This window comes from Talpa occidentalis, unplaced genomic scaffold (genome assembly GCF_014898055.3).
Source record: "Talpa occidentalis isolate TD23 unplaced genomic scaffold, MPIMG_talOcc4v2.1 talOcc4.3, whole genome shotgun sequence".
Taxonomy (NCBI): domain Eukaryota; kingdom Metazoa; phylum Chordata; class Mammalia; order Eulipotyphla; family Talpidae; genus Talpa; species Talpa occidentalis.
Window position 1 is genome coordinate 104,029,349 of NW_023603184.1, and position 23,664 is coordinate 104,053,012.

Consider the following 23,664-nt stretch of genomic DNA (forward strand, 5'->3'; position numbering starts at 1 on the left):
CTCCAAATCTTCCTGAATGCTTGACACTATTAGCATTCAACATGTACTTCATAAATGTGCTTATTAAGTACATACATGTAATACTATTTTTAATTAACTATAATATTATAAAATGAAAGAAGAAAAAAACAATTTTGTGCTGTTAACTGTAATCGCACAAAATTAGGTATGTCACAAAATATTCAAGACAAGGTTCAGCATTAATAATAGCAGATGAAAAGTAACTATGCCATTTTCCCATTCAGTGATGACTTTCCCCCCCTATTCAATCCAAGGTTTCTCTACATGATTAAAGCTACTTGTCCACTTTGAAGGTTAATTAGTTAAAACCAGAAAATACAAAACCATTTAATCAAAACATAAACAACAACAGGCAGCAGCATGCTATAAACATGCAAAAAAGGAGTAAGCATGACATATGCAATACCAAAGCACTAACATGAAATTCAAGAAGGGACCAATGGCAATCTGCATAATCAACTAAGCACTAATAACTTAGAGCATACCTACATTTCTACTCAATATATTATCAGAAGAAAACGCTACTAGATATTTCCTGCTAAAACTCATTCTAATTATTTATCAATAACACTAATAGTGGGGCCTCCCCGGTGGCGCAGCAGTTGAGCGCTGGGTTGCAAAGCTGCCCGCAGCCTCTGCAGCGCCGGTTCCATCCCCGGCTGCTCCCCCGCCACCCACCAGAGGAGGGTCCCACATGGCTCACAGACCTCTCCTGCAGCCCGCTGCTCCCCTCAGCAGTGTACTTCAGTCCTTCTGCCTGCTCTGCTGCCCACTCTGGCTCTGGTGAATTCTCTCACCCTCCCGCGCTTTTGACTGTACCCAGTGCTTGTATAAATAAATAAAATAAATAAATAAATTAAAAAAAATAACACTAATAGAATGTTTAAGATAAATTCTTAACTGGTTTTTCAAGTCTGCAGCATGCACATTTAATTTAAATAACTAGAACTAGATAAATATGAATTACAGCACTGTTGACAAAATGAGACATTATCCTTTATCAATAGCATATCATTAGGATTTTGTTGTTCTTATCAAAGGCTTTCATATTCTCTGCCTTCAATTTTTTGTGCTGAAATTAGTTCATTTGATACTAAAAGTTTATTTTATTTACAGTTTTCCTTTAATCAGTTTCACCTGCCATAAAAATCAGCTAAAAGAGAATTAAAAGATAATCTTGCAAGTTGTCATATTATTTTAATTAGATTTTCATAGTCATCATTTTCAAGTTTTCTATGGACATTTCCAAGCTACCAAAGGTTCTTTTTTCTATTTTTTCTTCCAACAGGATAGTTCAAATTATAGACAAGGATTTCCAAAAATTTGATTTTGCTAGTATAATCAAAAGGAGTTAACACTTTAGGTGAATGTTTAAAACCGAATTTTAATTCCCTTACCAAATATGTTAGGTAAGTATGTGCTTATGTGTATGTGTTTATTTCTCTACTTTAAAATTAATCTCTCCCCCTACAGATCACTGCTCTTCTGTAACTCTTCCCCTCCCTTCATTTAAAATTAATGTTTAATTTCACCTCTATGCATTTGTTTCAAAAGCCTTCTTTTTTTTGTATCAGTTTTCAAAATTATCTTCATGGCTTTTCTGCCCATTTAGGGTCTTTACAATTATACTTATTAATTAATTATCCTATTAAATCTAGATGAAACAAACAAAAAAGGTTTTTATAAAATACACACATACAGATAGAAATGTAACTGGAAATGACTTAATTCTTTATATGCTTTACAGAAGATCTGTTTTACAGTCACACCACTAATATATGCAAGAGAAGACAAGATGAATACACTGTGAACAGTGAAATAGTAACTTCATTTTATTTAGTCTAAAACCCTACATAAGTCCTTCTATGAGAAGATATGATGATAGCTAACACACAAAATTTACTACTTGCTGGTCACCACTGTAAGCACTTAACACACTAACTTATTTCATTCTCCTAAATACCCCAAGGTTAAAAGTACTTTCCCCTACTTCCTAGATGAGAACAGGAAGAGGACAAGAGTTTGCTTTAAGTCACAGTTCAAAAATCTGATGAGATCAGATCATAAGACAAAGAATTATGAAAAAACATTTATAGGTACTGTTAAAAATCACATCCCTACCAGGACCAGTTCCTAGGAATAGAAGATTTAAGTTAGCCTGGGCCCCCTGCCAAATGTATGTTATTTTAATTGTAGTTTGAGCAAATCAAACTGTGACTTTAAAAATCTGGGGCGAACAAAGTGTTGTGTGTGTATATATGTGTATATATACACATATACATATGGGTGTTTATGTGTATATATACATACATACATGCAATGGAATATCATTCAGTCTTTAAAAAGAAGGAAATCCTGTCACATGATTATCGAACATGAATGAATCAAGAGGATACATGCTAAGTGAGATAAGTCAGTTTCAAAAGGAAAATGCTGTATAATCCCAATAGGAAGTATCTAAAGTAACAAAATTATAGAAACAAACCACCAAAAAGAAGGAAAGGGATGAGTAGTAGTTCAATTTTGCAAGGTATAAAGTACTAGAGATTTAGGAATATTAATGTGAATATTAATAATGTGAATATTAATACTATTGAACAGTACACTGTAAACAGTTAAGATTTACTGTTGTGTGATTTTTGCCACAAGAAAAAGAAAATCTGGGCAAATCTGTTTTGACTCCCACTCCACAAAAAATTTTTTATTTTAAGTACCTCACAAAGAAATCTTCAATGTCACAGGTAAGAAGTTCAGAGTAACATTAAAGATACACATCAATATACATTATTATCACAGACATTAGTCTGTAAACCTAAAGGCTTTCCCTTTAAGAACTATTTTTTTCTCTACTGCTTTAATGTATTATAAAAGTGTTATGGGTTGTTTGTTTTTTTTTTGGGGGGGGGTGGCATAGAAGATCTGCAGTATATAGGCCAGAGGTGTGGGGAGGTGAGAGGATTCACCAGAGACAGAGTGGGGACTAGAACAGGCAGAATGACTGAAATACATTGTTCAGTGAAGCAGTGGACAAGACAGGAGAGGTCTGCCACTTCACATGTGGTTCAGCTCCCTGGCCAGGGATCAAACTAAGGCCACAGTGGTGATAGCGCTGAGACTTAACCCCTAGGCCACCAGGAAGACCTATAAAAGTGTTTTTTATTTAAAAGTTGTTCCTCCCAGCACTCTTTCAGATTAAAAGAGTATCAAAAACAATGACAGCTCCCAATATTGCTATTTAAAAAACAGCACAGAAGTGTTAACAAGCAGTTATCACAACTCTCGCTATTCAAATCCTAATAGCAGCCAACATTCATCCTACATTAAAATCAATTTTTAGAGACAAAGATGATACGAAGTTACATATTATTAATGTTCGGTATTTAGCTAGGAGATACAATATTGCTCCTGATTCAAAACAAATGACTACAATATAAACTGAATCCTACCATAGTTTGTTTATCACCTAATATTCTAAAACATCCTGTCACTAGAGTAAGCAAACACCTTCTTTGTCTAAACATTTGAAGACAAAATACACGGGTTTTTTAAGTCTCCTTTAATCTAATAAAATCAAAAGGGGACATAAATAAAAAAAGAGCAGTAAGTTATACAACTCTTTAATCTCACCTCTCACAACTGTTTGCACAATCTACCCAATAGAGAAACACAACTTCTTCCAGATAGATATTTATGTTACTCACCAGATATGCAAACAACAACAAAAAAAAAACCCTCTACAGTAATTCTGTTACTAATTTATTCTAATATGTTGCAAAAAAACTTCCAAATTGAATAGTTTGCCAGCATCACTCAAACACTCTTAAAAAATAGTCATGAGAGAACATATTTTAGTTATGCTTTTGAGGTACTATACATTATTATAATTTGTTGAAATACAATGACAATGATATACATAGAAGTTCATTTTCTCAAACTCAAGTAGCATGGGGTTCTTTTCATTATGTTTTAGTTATAAAAACTTTTTTTAAATTAAACCTTGGAAAAGAGTAATGTTTGTGTATTACTTTAAAAATACATCGAAAATTTCTAAAACTCAAAAATCCTTAGAGACTGAATTGTTCAGGATGGTAGTTTTCCGGAAAACTACAGGTAATATTTTGAACAGAAATCCCTCTAGAATGAATTACACATTTACCATCTTTCTTTAGCAGGAAGTTCAGAATTTTGTATAATCTATCTGTTTAATGACTCCAATCTATTATTAAAAATAATTTACAATTAGATGTCTCAGAACAATACACTACAAACACTCAGGATTATATTAATAGTTTTGATTTGTTTTCCTACCTTCTATTCTATTCTGATGGTAACAAGTCTCTCCAATCTCCTAAGCCACCAAACCTATCAAACGTTCTAATACAGAGCTTCCAAGTGAGTTTTAAACTCGGAAATCAGTCAAGATTGTTAAAGTAGTATATAAACATTGGGCAGTAGGGCTTAAAGAAAAGCCTTGAGGCTTCTGCTAAGAAATCCCAAGCACAAAAAAAAATGTAGGTGGCCATAATAGTTCTACCTGCTCCACAGGGACTTGTAAACTATTTCTTTAAAGAACACTATTAAGTGCCAGAGAAAATTAATATATGAATATATGAGGTCCCAGGTCCTCATATAAGTCAGAGCAACACCATAAAATCAGTTTTATACAATGGAGTCATACTCAAGACTTCATCTCAGTAAAGGGCTGAATTATGGCAACAGACTAAAACTGATGTTATGGCTAGAAAAAAAGGTTATGGTTATGGGATTTCCCATTACCGCATTTAAAAAATTCCCTTGAAATCAAACAAAATATACCTTTTCCTCCACCCTACACATTATACACACACACGGCACATTTTAAAGCTTATCCACAATATTTTCTATAGTGTGTGGGCTAGTTATTACAAGTTGTTATCTTGGCGGGTCTAGAACTTTTTTTTTTTTGGTTCTCAAATTTAAATGTATTCAACTCAAACATTAATTGAGCATCTACTCTGACAAAAATTACAATCCGAATTAGTGAGGCAGTGTGCCAACTAACAATCCCCAAATCTCAATAGCTTGACACAACCTAAGTTTAAATCTCACTAATTTTGCATATCCAATTTAGATTCCAAGAGAGATTTGCTTGTAACAGTCCCTCAGGAACCTAGGTTCTACTTGACACATGCTTCAAAGATTACCTTCAAGGGAGGTAAAGGGGAATGCAGTACATCTCATCCTGCTCATAAACATTTTATTGAGCACAATAAGTCATAGGATCAAAGCTGACTTCAAAAATGACAGGAAAGGACAATCATATATACTTAGAAAAGAAATAAACTATATGTGAGGAATCATACCTTCTAAGTCACCCTGATGGTCAAATATTCAATTTACTCTTCTTTCCACGTACACCTATCCCCTTTCTGCAGAAGATAAATCCAAAAATCCCATTTATTTACAGTATCAAACGCAAAGGCCAGCCTCCAAGGATGATGTGGAAATAAATTCTTAACCAGGTCACAGAGACCTATTTACTAAAATAAGTTATCTAGCTCCCATTACACCCATAATACTCAACAACAAAACATAGTTAAGTATAATTTTAAAACAAAATCGCCATTCAAAAATGGAGGAAAAAGGAATGTGCCAATCAGTGGTTCATATGCCCAGCTGAACAGGGAGTGCAAGGGCTCTCCTCTCTTGCAGGGGAGCCTCTGGGTGATGGCTGGGAAGTTTCTCAGTTCAACACTACCCTCCAGGAGGTTCTGTCCCTCTTTGTTATCTGGATCTTTGCCATAAGACTGAGTTTTAATGATCTGTTCAAAGGCTTCCTAGTTTCATCTCTTACTAATCATAAGTGAACAGCAGTTGCTTCTTCCTATCACATATCAGTTGCTTCTTATTCCTACTTGCAAGCCAACAAGGTAAGTTGCTAACTTATCTTTGCTCATATCTTATCAAATGGAGCCAACAACTAAAATACAATTTGTTTACCAACCTCATGCCCTCAAGTTAAAATGCATAGTGTATTGCCTTTCTAGTTATTGCAGGCAAGTTTTAATAAATGCTTCTTCTGTTTTGCATCTTGCCAGCTCCTAACATCAGTTCCCTTGCTGCCTGATCCTTGAATCAATGTCACACCTCAGGGGTTTTGTTAGAGCACCCTACTCCTCACATCAATTTTTACTTTAGTAGGGATGGACTACAAAGGTATTGCCTAACAGAAATACAATGCAAATCATACATGTCATTAAAAATTTCTAGTAGGAACATTTAAAAGGTAAGAAGTAAACTTAATTTTTGTAATATATTACATTCAATCTTATACCCAAAATTATTTCAATCTGCAAATATAGAAATTATTTAGCTATTTTATTTTACATTTACTATAATAAATCTTCAAAATCCAGCCATTTATTATACTTAAATCAGATCTCAATTCAATCTAGTCACATTTCAAGTGCTTATAATAGCATCATGGAGTTATTACTGATTACTATAATAGACCACACAGGGCAAAATTAAGGTGTAATAAATAGCAAGCCACTAAACTGTCAGTGGCTTAAAATAATGGTTTATCTTTATTCATGTATAACATAGGTCCACTGAGGGTATGCTCTGTGCTTTCACTGACGGATCAAGGTTAGTTAAGCAGTCACTAGTGCATATTTCACTGGTCAAAGTTTGTAATATAACTACGTTTAACTTGGGTTTACTCAGAAAGAAAATCAGAAATATTAGGTAGATCACACTAATGACTACTATATTCACAATTCAAAACTTTCAAACTATGTATTGAAGGAAATGTATCTTTTAAATTTTCCCCTTTCCCCAAAATACATTTGCTTCGAAAGGCAAATTGCTGTTTAATTAACTACTACAAGTGGTGTAACTACTACTTATCATTAGATAAAAAGGGAACACTAAAATAGTCTTATCTTCCTTACTATAGAACAATTTTTTCTTCAACTAAGTTTCTGAAGATTTGCTAAAAGCAACTGAGAAGATACAAATAGTGCTCAAACACTATTTTTTTATTTTATTTTGGCAAACAAGTACTTCAAATCCCCTTTAACTTCTCTTAGCAAGTCCTTCCAACCAAGTGATTACTGCTGCAGAAACAAGTACAGACTGAAAGAAAATTAAGCGGGAGGGGGAAAGTCACATTTGTTCCTCAAAAGTAGAGAGAGAAAAGAGCAAACAGAAAACAAGACTTTTCTGTCTTTTTCAAAAAGATTTTATCACCTATGTGAATTAACTTTATGAGTTAACTTTCTGACATTTAAAGGCAATTGCCTATATACTTATCCAAAATGTAAAGTGTAACTTCAAAGCCTAAAGCTTAGATTTCAGAGACTGAAACCCCTTTATTCTAAAAATATATGCTTACATTCTAGTCCACCTTCACTTAGGCATCCAAAGAAAAACTCTTAGGATATTAAGGAGCCAAGATAGTGACTAGACATGAAGTATTGAAAATTAAATAGTATCCTAGTGAGATGTAAGTGGTAGGAAATATAAAAACATCACAAGGATTGTATTATATAACAGAAAATTTTGTAAAGGAATCTATGTGGACTGGCTTCATATAAGCAGTTAATTTCTCCTTACAAAATATTTTGAAGTTGGATCTTCTAACTTAGAGCCTAGGATGAAGTAAGTTCTTTTAAATAAAGCAGAGCTAATAATATTTAGAATTGATAAGCAATCATATAGGTGCTTTTCTGAGGGGGGAAAAAAATTAAGCCAAAGCCAAATCCCAACCAACAAAATAACCAAACCTACTAAGTCAAATTAAACTTTCCAACCCCAGACATGAGACACAGAAATACCTGATTTCCTGCCATCTATACATATAAACTTAACCCACTAAAATTTTATAATCCAAAAATTAAGGTTAATAAATAGCAAACCACTAAAATGTCAGTGGCTTAAAATAATAGTTTATCTTTATATCTCAGAAACAGAAGAAAATATATTTTTCCCCCTGCATACTTAAGTTAATCAGGTGACTAATTAAAATTTATAGGCCATCCCCAAAACTTCTTCCTTTTTATAACTCACTTGCTCTGTTTATCTAGTCTCATGCCATCAATCATGTCTAGCACCTCTAATTCCAGTCCCTTGTCCTGATTTAGTCCTCTAGGTCTACTACCAACAGTCATTTCAATCTAGCACCATACATTCAATCCATAAATAGTAGATATCTTCTCATTTCTATCTTCAAAAATCTAGAGTCCCCGCCCTTGAAGTTCCCCCTTATCCATAAAATCTTGGTATTGCTTTACAATAAGAACTTTAAGAGTCATCTTAAATTCCCAATACCTAATGACCAAATTCTGTAGATTTCTTTTGAAAAGTCAGCCTTCTTCCTTACTTTATCACTGTGTAACTCAATAGCCTCTTGCCTTCTTTTTAGTGTAGTTTTCCCCCCAATTCTATCTATTCCTAAAATACTATCTTCCAAGCATCAATTTATTCATACAATTTATCTGTTCAAAAACCTCCTCAGGCTTCCTCAGTTAAAAAAAAATTAAAATCCTCACCAATAGCATTCAGTATTCTTCAACCTCTTAGCCTCCTTTCCTTAGTCAGAAAATATTTTCCATAGAATTCTCCAGAAACTTTAATATGCTAATGAGAAATTTTATAACATTTAATAATACCTATTACTATATTACAAACCATTTTTTGGGGAAATGCTAGGCTACTAAACGGTTCCCTAAATTAATCTCAGTAATACTGCTTTATAGCCTGTTAGTAGATATCTTCTCATTTCTATCTTCAAAATCTAGAGTCCCCGCCCTTGAAGTTCCCCCTTATCCATAAAATCTTGAGGTCTCTTTGATTTCTGCTCCTCTGAACTACACAATTATCTGTATTTTGCAATTAGTAACAATATTACATTGATTTATACTGACAACTATATATTAGTTTATATTACTGATAATTGCGCCATGTGTTTTTTTTTTTTTTTTAAAGATTTATTTATTTATACAAGCACTGAGTACAGCCAGAAGCGCGGGAGGGTGAGAGAATTCACCAAAGCCAGAGCGGGGAACAGAATAGGCAGACTGACGAAGTATACTGCTGAGGGGAGCAGCGGGTGGCAGGAGAGGTCTTCGTGCCATGTGGGACCCTCCCCCAGAAGCCAGGGAGCAGCCTGGGATTGAACCGGTGCTGCAGAGGCTGCGGGCAGCTTCGCAACCCAGCACTCAACCGCTGCACCACCGGAGAGGCCCTGCTCCATGTGTCTTTAAATACATCAAGAAATTTGTGAGCTTTCTGTGAATATGAACATATATATAATTCTCTTTTAGACCATTCAGTATCAAAAAGGTGCTATCTGCCTTAACTAAATACAGTTATATTCTAAGACAGTTGTTCAACTCCTCTCTTAAGCTTTCCTAAGATTTACTTATTTAATTTACTCATGGAAGAACTGAGGTATAGACCAGAGGTGGGATTCACATGAGACAGAGTGGGGAAGCACAACAGGTGGATTTACTGAAATGCACTGCTAAGGGGAGCAGCAGGCAGGACAGGAAAGGTCTGCTGCACCATATGTGGGTCAGCTCCCAGGCCAGGGAGGGATATAACTCAGGCAGTAGAGTTGAAAGCTCTAAGACTTAACCCCTAAGCCACCAGGAAGGCCCCTTCTCTTAAGCTTTTGAGTCTTTACTGTATCTCTGCCCTGTTTGGCTGCCAAAAGTTAAGTACAAAGGAACACCATCTATTAAAAATGTATCTAGCGGGCCTCCGGGGTGGCACAAAGGGTTAAGCACCGCACTATGAAGCAATCCACAGCCTCTGCAGCACAAGTTCGATCCCCGGCCTGCCAAGGAAAAACTCACATGGCACAGCGGACCTCTCCTGCCTCACCCTCTGCCCCCTCAGCAGTGTGTTTCACTCAGTCTGCCTGTTCTGTTCCCCACTCTGTCTCTGGTGAATCCTCTCATTCCCCACATCTCTGGCCTGTACCCCAGCTCTTGTATGCATAAATAAATAAATCTTTAAAAAACAATGTATCTAGTTTTCCCCTTCATATGCAAGAAAAACCAAGCACTCTTCACTGTAGTTTGGTGTTACTGGATAGTCTCTGAAATGTGTCATCTTCTTTATATTACAGACAATAAGGCAGGGAAATAGTCTAACAGACAAAATTTATCTTCAAAGTTTTCATAAAACCATAAAATGTTCTTGATACTTCTGAGAAAATCTAAGTATTCAAGCTGTTTGAACATAACTCACCCAAACATCACAAGGGATTTTTACACCAAAATTAAAATCCAATGTTACCTGTGTATTAAATTTCTTTTAAAAAGTTAACAAATTCAAAAATGCCCATTAATCAAAAATGGGAGACCATGAAATCTACATTTTCAAAAACTTTTTATTACAGAAAACCTCAAATATACGCAAAAGTGGAATATAACAAATCCCAATGTACCCAACATCCAGCTCCAACAATAAATCCTGCAACAATTCTATTTTATCTCTACATCCACACTGCCACCATATTACTTTGAAACAAATCAAAGGTATTAAGATTTTATTCATATTTCAGTATGTATTACTCAAAGCAAAAAAAGCCTATACTTTTTAAATCTCTCATCACATTCTTCTTAGAATATATAAAAGCTGCCATTTTAAAAAGACTTTGGAAGAAGTCATTTAATTCCTGTAAATTCTCTCTTATAAAATCAAGACTAAATCTAAAATTCCTTTTGCTTTTTTTAATTTTCCCCTACAAACCAGGTTGGCTTCTGAAACTTAATTCTGAATGTCAAGAGTCTTTAAAAAACTACAGATTTAATACAATTACACAACTGGTAGTGGTATAAACAGGTACCACCTCACACATCTAAACAAAGCTAATTGTTTCAGAAGCAAACAAGGAAAATTTGTTTCCACACAATCTGTTTTTCATTATCTTTACTGATATTTGTTTATTTATTCTTCCACAAAAAGCAGAGCAAGATGAGTAAGAAATGGTTGAATTCCAAAAGACAACAAATATGCTAACTATAATACAAAACAAAGGAAACTGGTATTATTAAACAAGCAGTACTTAAAGGAGATAGGAGGCAAGAAAGGCACCAGGGGATAAGGAAGTGTCTATTCAAAGGTTACTCCTCTATTTATCTCTGTTCCTAAAGTACTATGGTTCAAAATGCTAGTATGCTATTTACATATCAGAATAGTCTATATGTCTATCTACCTCCATGGTTCTCAAAAGGAAGAGGAAGGACTTAGTCCTCCAAGATATATTTGGCAATGCCTGAGGCCTTTTTTAATTGTAAAATCTGTAGGATGGGGGTTGCTACTGCTGGCCTCTAGTGGGTAGAAGAGAGGGATGTTGCTAAACATCCTACAGTGCAAAGGAGAGCCTCTACAACAAAGAATCCTTAGGCCCAAAATATCAATAGTATCAAAAAATGAGAAACTCTGGTCTAACCTGTTAAGAATATACACAACTTCTGTGAGAACAAGAAGAATCTAATTCTTTTGTGCCCAGCATCTGGTGGCACAACTGGTGGCACAACACAGCACAACTCTATAGAACATATTTGTAGCCTCAACAGACCTTAAGTTATTAAAGGCATCCAATGCCTTTAATATTAATTTTACATCCATTATACCTCAATAAAGCTAAATAAAAAATTAAAGGCAATGGAAAAACCAGTGAAAACTTCAAAGAGCAACATAATTTGTCATAGCATTCAGCCTTTGGTGGTGACGGGATTTGTCTTTCCCAATGTCCTGATGGCTTTGGTCTGGAGTGGGGGTGGAGTCCACAAAGCCTGCATGGGATTAGCGCAGGACATCCTTTCCCCCTAACATAAGGATTTTCCTCAATTTTGGATAAGGGTCACAAACTCTTAACCAAATTTGTTAATTTGTATTTGATTCTTTTACAAATCTGCTGTCATTTTTTAAGTTTCAATTCTCTCAAAAATTTTTCAAGCTTGACTTTTATCTCCAAGGCACAGTAAACAGTTGTTTTAGTCTGTTTGGTAATTCCGATATCTACAGTTCCCATAAGTCTATTTTTGCTGTCAGTTGTTTATGTTGGTTTTCACTCACGGTGTCTCATCTCATATGCCTGGTTAGCTCTGGTTCTATGCTAGACACTGCATTTGAAAAATCTGAGAGAAATAATTTGAGGTGAATGATACTTTTTTCAACTCCTTCCCTATCTTTGTTTCTTCCCTACAAGTTACTTATTTTCAAACCAGCTGCACTTCAAAATCACTTGGGGGATTTAAAATCACATTTTCCTAGGCCTAGTACAGAGCAATTACAATTGGGCGGAGGATGACTACAAACTGTTGGAATTTTCTTAAAGTTCTCTGTAAGAGTCCAGCATTCAGGCAAAGACTGAAAAGCTATGACTCTGAGGGCACAGGGGTTAAAGTGTCAGCACTAAAGCGCTAGCAAACTTTCGCTAGCCACTGCTGCATGAGTTCAATCCCCAGCCAGGGAGCGGAACCACTGGGATGGCAGATCTCTCCTATCTTGCCCACTGCTCCCTTCAGCAGCCTGTTCTGTTCCTCACTCTGTCCCTGGTGAATCCTCATACAACCACACACCCAACCTCTGGCCTACACTCCAGTTCTTGTCTGCATAAATAAAATTTTTTAAAAAGAAATTAAAAAGGCTGACTAAAATTATTTCATTGGTCACACCGATCTGCATTATTGACTCCCCAAAATTTATCCAGCTCAATCTAAGCTCCAAATTCTGATATGCAACTGTTTACTTGAACCATCCACTTGGGCCTCGTATGCATTGCAAATTTAACTAAGTCCAAACAGAAGTCATAATTCTCTTTTTCCCACCTTTCCCCAAGCTTTCCTGATCACTGACCTATCCAAATTCATCATCCTTTCACTTGTATTAGGACATTAGCCTCAGGCTTATTAGTCTTGCCATTCCAACCCCCACTCATACCCCTTCTCCGTCTGCCACAGGGATCTGCCAGTAACTTTTTCAAAAACATAAATAAAATTATGTCATTTCTTTACTCAAAACCCTTGAATGTTTTCCTTTTAAAAAAAGAGAAAGATTTCCTATATTATCTAGCCCCTGCCTACTGCCAATCTCATCTTCTAACACACTGCATTCACTAAATTCCATTCACTAAACTTGCTTCATTCCCTCTTCCAAGAATAGTCTTTCCTCCAGATCTCACTCTCATGTGCTCTTTTCTCAATGTTCATACCTGTACTTTAATTTCTTCTTAGAAGGAGGCATTTTCTAATTCTCCTACCTAAAATAATGACCATCATCTTCCATATTTCACTATTTCAATAACCTGACTTTTCCCTTTTCTTCCATTTCACCCATTTTTATTACATCGTTACACATTTTACTTCTCCAGTTGCTTTGCTTTACTTTTTGCTTTCCTCATAACACTATCTAAAATTACTGTTTGCTTATTTGTCTTCATCCACTACAACACAAAATTCAAGACGGGACTTTCTCTTTCACTGTTGCAAAGAACTAATATTACTTACAATAATACAGTAGGCCCTCAAACATTTGTTGACTAAATGATGATTCATTAATCTAGGTTATTGCTGTAATCCAGATAATGGTACCATTCCTCTGAGAATATATGAGATTTATGAGAAGTGTTACATGCCAAGTACCCTCATAAAGGTGGACTTAAAAATCACCCCAAAGAACACTGGAATGACCAAGAAGTTTAAGGATCAGCTTTAATAAAGTTACCATGTTAAGTTAAAAGTAATATGGCAGGGCCTCCCCGGTGGCGCGGGGGGTTGGGACGCTACCTGTGAAGCTTGCCACAGCCACTGCAGCAAGAGTTTGATCCCCGACCAGGGAGCTACCTACATGGTGCAGTGGACCTCTCCTGCTGCTCCCCACAACAGTTTATTTTAGTTGATCTGCCTGTTCTGTTCCCCACCCTGTCTCTGGTGAATCCACTCACTTCCCAACAACTCCAGCTTGTACCCCAGTTCCTGTACGTACAAATAAATCTTTAAAAAAAAATTAATATGGCACTGCAGACTAACATATCAAAAAGAAAACATTCTAATGACAATCACATAGGGTATTTCCATTCTGATATATCCAAACGGAATTCTAATTTACATTACTATTACTGACTAAATATATTATGGGGTAATTTAGTCAAAAATTGAATATACTATTTCAGAAAACAGAAAAGTATTTTAAAACAACCACTGAGCAGTCATCTGTTGAAAATGTGTCTAATGAGTGGAATTACTTGACCTTGAGATTCTATGGTTTAAGTCACATAGCCACATCAAAATAATACTGTTATCATATTCACCAATGTTAAATTAAATATGCTTGAGACTGCAGTAAGAATCATACTCAAGGAATGCTCATGGATCTGTGACACTTATTTTTCCATACTTGTTATTAGAATACTAGTAACAATACTAATGACAAAAAATGCATATATTTAAAAAGTCACATAATGCATTCTAGATAATGTTCTAAGTCATTTGAATACTTCCACAATTGCATCAGATGACTTATAAATCAATACAAGTCCAAAACTTTGCTTCAAGTTTCTCAATTATTTTGCTCAAAAAGTAGAACTTACATTTAGTGAAATGCTATAACCAAACTTAAAGGCAAACAAATGGAGAGAACAGTTGTGTGTGACAAAAAATTAATGTTCTTAACATTAAAGATGTCTTTGAAAAAAAAAAAGGGATGTCTGACAAATGAGGGGGGGAGGGGGTTGCAAAACACATGAAAGGCATATGACCAAAGAAACTAAACTAAAATATTCAAAAATATTCTAGTTCCAAATAATAAATGAATGCATTAGATTCTATTTATACCACCTCCAAAACTCTGCCTATCTGATAAAATGTTATCCTAGTCTGTATGAAGTATGAGAAACCCCATACTCATGAAATGCTCATGATCTCAGTATTTTTGATATATATATGCCTTAAACAGTAGCACTGTTTAATGAGTCCACTTACAGTACATTCACATGAGGAAGAAATTGGAAATATGAGCCAAGATTCCTACCCAACAGGAATAAATGAGATATCACCTAAATACCTAACGAGAGGATTATTAAATCACAGAGCATGCATATGAAAGTATTCAGCAATGATATTGCAGTAAACTACTGAAATGGGGAAATGTACACAATATTGTTTCAGAGAAAAAGTGATAATCCTGTTGTATGTTTGACCCCAGTTTTTCTAAGACATTTACAACATTTAGTATGCACAGAAAAAAAAATTACTAGATTATAATATATCAGAATACTGGCAGGTAATTTACCAACTTTTCTGGTTGTGAGATAGTATTTTTTCCTGTTTCCTTTTCAGGGCAATCCTGGAATTTCCACATCTGCCATTATTTTCCATGTTACATTTCTTTCCCTATTTTCTATTAGATTGATAATTTTCTATCTCTTGCCTCACTTTATAAGTTAAAAATTATATTTTCATTATCTTGATAGAAATGTTACTGATATCCAAATGAAACACTTCTGTTACAAAACAAAGTATGTGCCATAAAGTAATATCCTCCTAAAAATTACCAATCCCCTAAACCCCTATTACTTTATTTTTCAGTCTAGCACTGTTACTTTTTACGAATATAAACATTAACAACCACAACTGCTGTGAAATAACACAAAAGATATTAAAAAATGAATTCATAAATAGGCCTCCCTGGTGGTGCAGAGGTTAAAGTCTCATCACCATGAAGCTATCACCAGCCACTGCTGCATGAGTTTGATCCCCAACCAGGGAGCTAATTAACCCACATGGCACAGCAGACCTCCCTTCTCGCCCGCTGCTCCCCTCAGCAGTGTCTTTCAGTAGATCCTCCTATTCTGACCCACACACTGCCTCTGGTGAATCCTCATCGCCCACCCCCCCAGCACCTCTGGCCTACACCCCAGTTCTTGTATGCATAAATAAATAAAGCAAATCTTTAAAAAAAAAAAGTTCATAATGAGTACTCAAAAAAAAAGAGAATCTGTGATGGTAGCTAAGAAAACTCATTCTAGAAATAGGCAAATAGAAGAAATTAACTTAACTGTTTATGCTACCTTGCTTGTACAGGCTGTACTTTTGGGTAATCAAACTGAGGAAAAGTTCTTTATGTAAGAATCACAGCTATAAACACAATGAGAGATTAGAAAAAGTTCCATTTTGCAAGCTTTAATGAAATAACGATGAATCCAAGTGACAACATTTCACCATCAGGTGGGTGAAAAGCTGAGACTTGGAGATACACTAGCTAATGCCATGCGTAGTCCTTGTCTGCATCCTAATTTGAACAAATCATCTTTTAATGATGTTTATTCAACTGAAGAAAACTAAACAATGAAAGGCCATCAGTTACTATTAAGGAATCTCTATAAATTTAAGGTCTTGTAAATAATGGTACTGTGTGTTTAAAAATCCTTATTCATTAAAGCAGCACTTCTCAATTTCTGATATTGGGATGGCTTTAACTCTTACAAATTATTGAGGACTTCAAGTTTTTGTTTATATGAATTATATATACCATTTGCCAGAGGACAGGGATGAGAAAGAATGGTTGACTATAAAGTGGCATGTGAGAATGGGTAAGAGTGAACACACACTGTATCTTGATCATGTGATTAAATCTACACAACTGTGCATCTATCAAAATATGCAGAAATGATGTATCTACTAACACCAAAATAATATCTAACACAGTAAGAGTATATAAAGGAGATCTCTCCCTTTTGCCCTCTATACTTAAGTATGAAGTTTTAAAAAAATCCAGTTTTTTGCAGTGCTTCCATTTTCACCACTAATTTAAGTAGTCCACAGATACGCAGTTTTCCCTGGCTAATAGGGGAAATCTACACATTACATTTTTTGCTTTTAAGAAGTAATGATTTCTACGAACCTTTCTTCCTACCTCAAACACTTGACTGTGTTTTAAATACACACAGTTTTGAAGAATAAATCTGAATTTAGATAAAACAAAATCTGGTAGAGAATTGAAATTTGAGAAATTGGGTAGTCTTGGCCTGAATTTGGGGTAAAGTTTCTGACTAGAAATCCCACTGAAAAGTTATATAAATTCACACCTCTCACCCAGTTTCAAATACACGTACACATGGTAAATAATATGAAAACAAAACTTCCAAAACAAAAGTTCTCCAGAACTAAGAATTTCTCAGTGGGCCCGAAACAGAAGTATAAGCAAGCACTGAATGTTAGTGCAGCATGGGGCCTGATAAGCACCAAAATCTGAGGAAGATAGGGTTTTGGTTTCTAAGGGATGAAGGTACTAAACAGAGCCCCACAAAAAGGCCCCCATAGTCAGATTCGCTGCTTAAAAGAGGCCAGACTAGAGATTACTAGTGGTGGGGAGGGAGAAAGGAAAGAAATGCCAGAACTCTGGTAATGAAACTGCATTCTCATGTATTTTGGAAAATTGCTACCTTAATTCCATACATACCCAAAAACAGAAACACAAACCAATCATGTCAAAGCTTAAATCATTTCATTTGGGCATACAATGCCCTAAAACGGATCAAAAAAGTCGTACTCTGATTTTCAGGTAAGAAAATATCCTATTTAGGGCCTCCCCGGTGGTGCAGCGGTAGAGCCCTGGGTTGCGAAGCTGCCCGCGGCCTCTGCGGCGCTGGTTCAATCCCCGGCTGCTCCCCGGCCACCGGAGGAGGGTCCCACATGGCGCGCAGACCTCTCCTGCCGCCCGCTGCTCCCCTCAGCAGTGTACTTCGGTCCTTCTGCCTGCTCTACTCCCTGCTCTGGCTCTGGTGAATTCTCTCACCCTCCTGCGCTTCTGACTGTACCCAGTGCATGTATAAACAAAACAAACAAATAAATAAATAAATAAAACATGCCTCTATTTTAAAAAAAAAAAAAAAAAGAAAATATCCTATTTATCTTCCTTCTTGCCAACGAAAAGACTATACACCAAGGAACGGCTTTCCCATTACCAAATAGCCTCAAAATTAATTGTTAAATGTGCTGCTCTATACAAGCAGCATTTTTATTCTCATTTACTTTAACTTCTATTTTCTCAAACTCTTTCCCTATTCCTTAAAAACTGGGACAAAATTCAAATTTAATGACCTTCTACAGTGCTTCTTCATTTTACCCTTCCTTGCCACCACTCAGAACACTAAATTACCACTTAAAAATTCATTTTGCATTTATTTCATAAAATATAGCTACTTTTTATAGTATTTTAGAAACATATTACTATACTGAAGCACTTGGTGCTTTATACCAATCTGATTTCATGACCAACATAAATCACAAATTCTCCAGTTTTAGAGCCTCCAGTTTTTTTCCTATCATATAAAACTCCATAACCTTAACTTTATATAAGCTTTAAAACTGAGTTCCAAAGCATTTATGTCTTTAGAAGTCTGTCACTACACCACTTCTCAAACCTTTTGGTCTCAGGGCTCTTTTTAAAACTCTCAAATAAGGGGGTTGCAACTGTATGGGGAATATAAAAATAAAATTTTAAAAAAATAAAAGAAATGCATACAGTGTGCAAAGATGAAAAATGATGTTAAGAATTACATAAAATAAAATATTAAAAAAAACCTCTCAAATAGGGGCCTCCCTGGTGGCCCAAGGAATTAAGACACAGCACTATGAAGCTATCGACCAGGGAGGGGACCCACATGGTGCAGCAGACCTCTCCTGACTCACCAGCTGCTCCCCTCAGCAGTGTATTTCAGTCAATCAGCCTGTTCTGCTCCCTACTGTCTCTGGTGAATCCTCTCACCCCCCACACCTCTGGCCTGTACCCCAGTTCTTGCATGTATAAATAAATCTTTAAAAAAAAAAAAACTCAAATATTACTGAGGTACCAACAAGTTGTACTCATGCAAGTTAAGTATATGTGTATGTATACATATGAGACAATTACTGTATTAGAAATTATAGGATTTTTAAAATTTTCAATTCATTTAAAAGTAAAACCATTAATTGTTAAAACAAATTAACATATGAAAAACCAATTTCCAAAAACATAAGTTTGAAACACGTTTTACATTTTTGCAAATTACCATTAACATCAAGGTTAACAGAGACAACTGAAGTCTCATATTTGCTTCTGCATTCACTCTGCTGCAATAAGTAGTTTAGGCTGACGCAAATGAAGAATATAGTCTTCGATATGTACATGTGTATACACATATGTAACTAGACAAGAAAGGAGTAACTTGATAGTCTTTGATAGTCTTTCAGTCAATTGTGGGTAGTCTTCTTTGATATTATACCCAACATGACAAGTGGCAGTTTCTTCAAGATCGGCTAATACGCAGAACATGAAACCACATCGGTACATTTTCCAACCACTGTTACTGGTCTATGTACAATTTTGAATGGACTCTCTATCCATGTCTGATTTTTGTAACATAAGGTAGTCATTTCAAAACTACTGGTTTTCTGAATTATCGTACAGATCTTCTAAACGTTGCATGTTTCATTATAATACAGTATCAAAAGAAAGCATTAATATAACTATCAGAAGTCATTAACAAGTTATAAAATTCATAAAAGCAGTTAAGTATTCCAAAACTCTAATTTCATTGGAAAGTTGAGATTTTATCATTGCTAGCAAACAGGCAAAACACCTGTTCCTTTAAAGTGACTAAATTAATTTTTTAGTAAGTTGTCCATTACTTAAAAATACATGAGTCTCTCAATAACCAGTTTGTCAGTTCTCCTTTCAAGCAAAAAGTTTTTCATGAAAGCAGCAACAAATTCAGCCTACAATTCACACAACTGCACAAGTGCAAAAAAAGTACTTTTCAAATCTTAGTTTGATAAGTAAGTGCTTTATTAGAGGCACTTATTTAATAAACAATGTTATAAAGGCATGCAGTGAGAACTGCAAATCAAAAATGTAATGACATACCACTTCATACTCATTAGATGGCTGTAATCAAAAGAAGGAACAATACAAGCTACAACACAGATGGGATAAACACTGAATATAATGCTAAATGAAAGAAGTCAGACAAAAGAAGTCACATATTGTATGGTGGAGCTAAGAGGTCAGTGGTGGGAGGGTGATGAGAATGACTGTTACTGGGTATAAGGTTTTTTGGGCTCTGATAATTAGATAGTGGTGATGGTTGTACACGTCTGTGTCCACACTAAAAACCACTAAGTTGTTCAGTGTTAGTTATATTTCAATAAAGCTACTGTTTTTAAAAACACACACAGCACTCAAGGGTTAAAATCTGGTAAAAGTTCAGCAGGCTCATCAAGGTCATTCTTTAGTGAAACTGGCATCAAAAGCGTGTGGTCATAAAAATACAATTACTAGCACAATTTGGCGCCAGTGCTTTGACTTCTGCTATGGCACTTGCAGTTTGATTCATCATCAGTGGAAATGTCAATACAATGAAATAGGCAAAAAAACGTCAGTATTATTATGAAAAGTAGTTTGACATCAAGGACCTCTCTGAACAGGTCTCAGAGATCCCCCCCAAGGGAACCACAGAGCATCAAACTTCGAGAATTATGGCTCCAAGTCACAGCTCCAACCAAATATAGCACAGCTTCAGAAGGCTCACATGCAAATAAAGATGTACACTTAAAGCATAATTCCAAACTTTCTAAGCATGTATCACAAACGTCTCAAAAAAACAAGTAATATTCATGGTGATGGAAATTATTTCAATAAATAAAGTGAAGTGCCTGAATTTAAGCATTTGAAATCATTGATTCAGTGGAAGATTATAATAGTAAATCTCCACAAAAACTCAAATACAAAGTAGAAAGGAGAAATTTAACGATTTAGTGCACAACAAATATTCAATATGCCGTCTAAACATTATTTGTTAATAATGATACTCTTTAAAACTATTAGCTCTTATACAATATTCAAAGAGCAGATTTCTGAAATTTCCACATTATCAGTAACAATATATGTAGCAAAGCTAAGTTTAATGTTCAATAAACATTTATAATAAACTATCACAGAACCAAAGAATTTTAGATCTGAAAAGGTACCTTACACATAGTTACGCAGTCCAACAACTCCATTTTACATGATGAAACAGTTTTAACAAAGTTAGCTAGTGACTGAGACAGCACAAGTTGTCTTTGCTCCCAGTACTATTTTCACTATGTCAATCTAATTCCCCAATCAAATATAGTACATAAAACATTTAAACTACATCATAGGGAACATACCCAATGCACCTTATATGCCAAATAGCAATTTCATAATGTTTGACAATACCAGTCAGACATAAAAACAAATGGAAACTGAGGAAGAGAAAAAAACCACAAATGCAATTGGCATAATATAGAATTAAAAGCTGGATTCAAAAACTGCTAACTTTCAATGAAGAACAATTTGGAAAACATACTGATGTCTACTTTTCATACAAACATAGAGAAATGCACATCATTTTCAAAGATAGTCAAAGGCAGATATAACACCTAAAGTTAAATAAATGCCCCACGTGTTAACACATCACTGAACTTAATTGTGGCATGACATGACTTAAGACTTACCTGCAGGACTGTCAGCATTCTCTCCTGGATGTAGCTGTATACCAGTAGAATCTATAGAATTTACTGTAACTGTCTGTAGATTTGGCAACTGACCAGTGCTTAGACTAACTGGAGTTGAAGTCAACGCTCCACCTGCTGCAACTTGACCAAGCGTGAGCGTCTGAACAGGTGTCAAAGTTATTTGCTGGGCAGCAGTATTCTGTATTTGCAAATTCTGCAAGTTCTGGACCCCTTGTACTTGAAATGTTTGCCAAGTTATCTGTCCAGAAGGGGTCACTGTCTGTGCCTGAATTAAAAAGGTTCCAGGATTCAGCTGCAACTGAAGATTTTGCAAAGCCTGTTGTGATATATTTTGACCACTGGTTTGCACACCATGGATTGTCTGTGGTGCAATTCCTTGCACAATCTGGGCTTGACTGGTTGGCTGCTGAGACTCTTGAAGTTGTAGATGCTGTACAACAGGCTGTGCTGTAGAAACCTGAATATTCTGAGCCTGTGTCTCTTCAGAAACAGGCGACTGGATATAATTTCCCTGAAGATCAGAAGAATGAACTTGCCCACTAGAAGTAGTCAAGCTATTTGTGTTTTGTTGTAGTATTCCTGTACTATCTATAGTAACAGGCAACTGTGATGAAGAGGACGTTGGCACAAATAAATCTGTATCAGTATTAGTTTCATTAATATCAGGAGAAACCCGCTCACCAGTCCTTTCTGAATTGTCTGAACTATCCATAGCTTGTCCTGTGTTTATCAAATGTCCATCGGCATTAATGCCTGCAGTCATTGTCTGAGAACTGCCCGAGAGTCCCAAAGAATCTAGATCGACACTATTGATTGGTACAAAGGTAATATTTCCTGGCAGACCAAGAGGCACATTAGCAACTACTTGGGTTTGGCCAGGAAAAGAAGAACCACCAATTGCAACTCCCTGAACCTGGACTTGACCAGTCTGTGGTATGAGATTCTGGATATTAGCAGGAGGCGTTCCAGAGGCAAGCAAGGTTTGATTAGAGCCAGGAATGATCTGAATTTGACTGTTTTCTTGATTTATACCCCCATTATCTGAAGAGCCTGGGAAACCAATCTGAACTTGCTGACCTTCTGTTGACTGAATCTGTGGTATTACTTGATATTGAACATTGGACACTGTACCATTTGATGAATCTGATCCTGGTGCAACTGAAAATATTTGTTGATTCTGCAAATTCTGAAGGGGAAGGACATACTGCCCACTTGAAGTAGCAGCACTTGGAATCTGTACTAGATTACCAGCTTCATCTTTTATAGCCGTAGGTGTGGCTGACAAAACCTCCCACCGGTTTGGTGCTCCTCCTAACTGTGCAGAAGCCAAATCACCTGCCTGGATAAAGAAAACAAAAAAATGTTATGTGATATATATTTGTAATATATTTAAGCTAATTCCCTAAAATCTGATATATAAATTCTACTACCTGAGAATAAAGTTCTCTCAATAACAGAGTATAAATAACAGGACAAATGACATAAGCAGCATATGCATGTAAACACCAATAATTATAATTTCTAAATGTTAATATTTATTGCAAAGACAACCCATGCTATTTGAATAGAAAAAAAAAAAATTCAATCAAAATATTCTCCAGGGGCCTCCCTGGTGGAACAAGGGGTTAAGCACCGCACTAGGAAGCAATCCGAAGCCTGTGCAGCAACAAGTTCGATTCCTGGCTGGCCAGGAAGCAACTCACATGGCGCAGCAGACCTTTCCTGCCTCGCCCACTGCTCCCCTCAACAGTCTATTTCAGTCAGTCTGCCTGTTCTGTTCCCCACTCTGTCTCTGGTGAATCCTCTCAAGCCCCGCATCTCTGGCCTGTACCCCAGTTCTTGTATGCATAAATAAATAAATCTTAAAAAAAAATTTAACCAAAAAAAAAAATATTCTCCAAACTAATCTTAAAATCCCTCATCTAAGACCCCTGGAGTTAAAAATAAGTAAGAGTGGGCCACCCCGGTGGCGCAGCGGTTGAGTGCTGGGTTACGAAGCTGGTTCGATCCCCGGCTGCTCCCCGGACACCAGAGGAGGGTCCCACATGGCCACCCGCTGCTCCCCTCAGCAGTGTACTTCGGTCCTTCTGCCTGCTCTGCTCCCTGC

General features: G+C 36.0%; 1 protein-coding gene across 2 annotated transcripts in view; it reads right to left on the reverse strand.

Moving 5' to 3' along the window:
- Positions 1-23,664, reverse strand: part of SP3 (Sp3 transcription factor) — a 48,692-nt gene that overhangs the window by 16,862 nt on the left and 8,166 nt on the right. For both annotated transcript variants that reach the window (XM_037523561.2, XM_037523560.2), the window contains one exon: positions 21,537-22,896. In XM_037523561.2, coding sequence (XP_037379458.1) covers positions 21,537-22,896 — 1,360 coding nt within the window. The remainder of the gene's footprint in view (positions 1-21,536; positions 22,897-23,664) is intronic.